Source organism: Pseudonaja textilis, chromosome 3 (assembly GCF_049901715.1).
Source record: "Pseudonaja textilis isolate UNSWEBS1 chromosome 3, rPseTex1.2, whole genome shotgun sequence".
NCBI classification, from domain to species: Eukaryota; Metazoa; Chordata; class Lepidosauria; order Squamata; family Elapidae; genus Pseudonaja; species Pseudonaja textilis.
In genome coordinates, this window is record NC_141992.1 from 2,553,652 (window position 1) to 2,556,951 (window position 3,300).

The 3,300-nt window shown below is 52.3% G+C and overlaps 1 protein-coding gene across 1 annotated transcript in view; it reads right to left on the reverse strand.

Moving 5' to 3' along the window:
* Positions 1-2,299, reverse strand: part of ASXL1 (ASXL transcriptional regulator 1) — a 34,268-nt gene extending 31,969 nt beyond the window's left edge. Inside the window, 1 exon segment of the mRNA XM_026722764.2 lies at positions 1,627-2,299. Within this exon segment, the coding sequence (XP_026578549.2) occupies positions 1,627-1,686 (60 nt within the window). The 5' untranslated portion in view covers positions 1,687-2,299.
* Positions 2,300-3,300: the final 1,001 nt, after the last annotated feature.

A 3,300-nucleotide genomic window follows, 5' to 3' on the forward strand; every position in this document is an offset into this window, starting at 1 on the left:
TAGATGATATAGATAGATCAGGGCTGTCAAACTCACAGCGGCATCACATGAAGTATCAGGACTCCCCCCCACTTTTGTTAAACTGGGGGGTGCGGGGTGGGACCAGCATGTGACACATCTAGCCCGCAGGCTGCAAATTTGACACCCCTGATATAGATAATAAATAGATGATGATATAGATAAGATAGATGACAGACAGATAGATGATTGATAGATATAGATAAGATAGATGATAAATATCATTGCCCAGAATATCACTGGGCTCCAGCTACCAGCCCTGGACAACACCTTCACCTCTCGCCGTTTGAGGAAGTCGCACAACATTCTCAGCGACTCTTCCCATCCTGCTCACAATCTTTGTGAAGCTGTTGCCTTCTGGCAGAAGATACAGAACCATTAAAATTCGGACCACACGTTTTTCTGAGCAGTTTTTATCCCAGAGCTATAATTGCACTTAACAATGAACTTAAGGACCACCATCAGTGAGGTGTTGGACAGGATTACTTGGTCTGTGGTGTGGAGGCTTGTGTGTTTTTTAGGAGGTGGGGAATTTTGGCGGATGTGTGTGTGTGTTTGGGGATTGTCGTGTGTGTGTGTGTGTGTGTGTGTGTGTGTGTGTGTGTGTTGAGCCTGGTCTCTGGGTGTTATGTGAATTTCGTTGCATGTGTATACTGTGTATATACGTACAATGACAATAAAAAATCCAATTCAATAGTTCCAGGTTGCTTCTCTGCTTGCTTAGTTTTCATCCTTTGCTTCTTGTCCTGCCTTCTGGTGCTTTACAGAATAAGTTGACCCCTCCAGACTCCTCTCTGTGGCAGCCCCTCAAATATTGGAAGGCTGCTATCACGTCCCCCCCTGGTCCTTCTCTTCGTTAAAGAAGACATCCCCAATTCCTGCAGCTGTTCTTCTTTTCCGTCTTAGCTTAGTCCATCACTCTTTCTCAGCCAAGCCCACCTCAAGGGGTTGTTGTGCGGGGGGACGGACGGACGGATGGACAGGAGACCATAGCATCAAAGGGCCGAATTTGTAGTAGGGACAATGACAGTAAAGAATTCAATTCAATTCAAACAGATGATTGATACAGATAAGATAAGATAGATGATAAATAGATGATAAATTGATATACGGATGATAAGAGAAGATAAATAGATGATAGATATAGAAGAGACAGACAATACCTATAGATGCATACATACATAGGAACACACACACATATATATCCCGCCTTGATTTGTTTTTTACAAATAACTCAAAGCTGTGAGCATACTGAACACTCCTGTCTCCTCTTACTTTGACCACAACACACAAGCACACACGTACATACCAGTGTGTGTGGATATATATTTATATATATGCCTTACGTGTGTGTGTGTGTGTGTGTGTGTGTGTGTGTGGTGTGTGTGTGTGTGTGTGTTTATATATATATATATATATATATATATATATATATATATATATATATATATATACACACACACACACACACACACACACACAGAGGACTCCCCACCCCAGGCGCGAAAACAACGCCCCCCCTCAAGCCTCCTGAGGGGACGGGACCCCCCCCAGCTCTCCCGCGTGGCTCCGGCTGAGCCCCCCACCCCCAGTCCCGGCCCCGCTCACCAGGCGGGCGGCCTCGGCCCACGTGCGCTCCTTCTTCCTCCGTTGCTTCATCTCCTTCATCTTCTTCCTCCTCCTCCTCCTCCGGGCGGGCGGGCGGGAGCGAGCTGACCGGGCGGACGCGCGCGCACGCGAAGTGTGTGTAATGGGGGCGGGGGAGCAGGCCGCGGGCGGGCGGGCGGGCTGGCGGCGGCGGGAGCGCGCCTGGCGCGAGGAGGCGACCGTTACTCGGGCGGGGCTGCGGGCGAGCGCGGGCTTCGAGGAGGAGGAGGAGGAGGAGGGTGTGGGCGCGCGCAGCCCACCCACCCACCCACCCCCGGGCGGCTATGAGGCGAGGGGATTAAAAAAAAAAAAGCAAAAAAAAAAAAAAGACAAGACGGCGGCTGAGGCGACGGGCGCGCGCGTCAAGGAATGCGGCGGCGGCGGCGGCCAAGGCCCGACATAACAACCGGAGAGGGAGGTCAAAGGTCTCTCTCCCGCAAAGGCGGGCGGGAAAAAGGAGGAAGAGGAAGGGGGGGAAAAAATAATAATGATAATTTAAAAAAAAAAGCCCGAGGATGAAGAACAGGAGGAGGAGGGGCGGATGGCGCGCTCGCTCGCCTGAGAAGAGAGAGAGAGAGAGAGAGAGAGAGAGAAAAGGAGGCTGGGTGACGGAGGCGCGCTAGGCCCGAACGGTGGCCGCGGAGGGTCAGCCCGCCCCGATCTGCGAGGCGCGCGCGCTTGCGTTGCGTTTTGGAGCGAGAGCGGGGCGAGGAAGACGGGGAGGGGAGGGGAGGGAGCGTTCGAAGGGCGAGCCTGGCAGCCGCGCGCGCGGGGCAAGACGGGAGTTGCAGTCCCGGAAACGAAATGGGGAAAAGGGAAGACGAGAGCGGAAGGCGGGTCTCTGTGGGGCGGCGCTGGCCATGCGCCCTCGCCGCGGGGCATGACGGGTAAAAAGGCGACAGGGCCCAGGCCCGACCCCGGTTGTAGGCCGCAGGGAAGCCGAGGATGGACGGAGGTCGCTGTGACGCCCCTGGCCTTGCTGGCGGCTGTGGACGATGGGAGTCTGGAAGGAGGAGCCGGGGTTGGGGGGAATGCTGCTTTCCAGATGGGGCGCGGAAGCGAAATAAGGGAAATGGCTACAAGAAAAGTAGAGGGCAGAGAAGTGCAATAAAGAGGACTGGGGGACGAGGCTCGAACTCTTACGGAGAACGGTTGCTGGAACTGGGCTCGGCTAGTTTGATGACTGGAAGGACTAGGGGTGATGTGATAGCGGGGCTCCAATATTTGAGGGGCTGCCCCAAAGAAGAAGAGGGGGGTCCGCCTATTCTCCAAAGCCCCAGAAGGCAGGACAAGAAGCAATGGGTGGAAACTAATCAGAGAGAAGCAACTCTGAGAAACTACCTAACACTGAGGACGATAAACCAGTGGAACAACTTGCCTCCAGAAATTGTGGGTGCTCAAAACACTGGAGGTTTTTAAGAAGTGGCTGGACAGCTATTTAATCTGAAATGGTGTAGGGTCTTCTGCTTGAGAAGGGGGCTGGACTAGAAGACCTCCAAGGTCCCTTCCAATTCTGTTCGTTCTATTACTTATTCTATTCTAAAAATCCTTTTTTGCATCATGCTATTACAGATTATAAAGCTGGCATATATGTATGGTGTGAAATAAAACAATGCAAAACCCCGAGGAAATGTG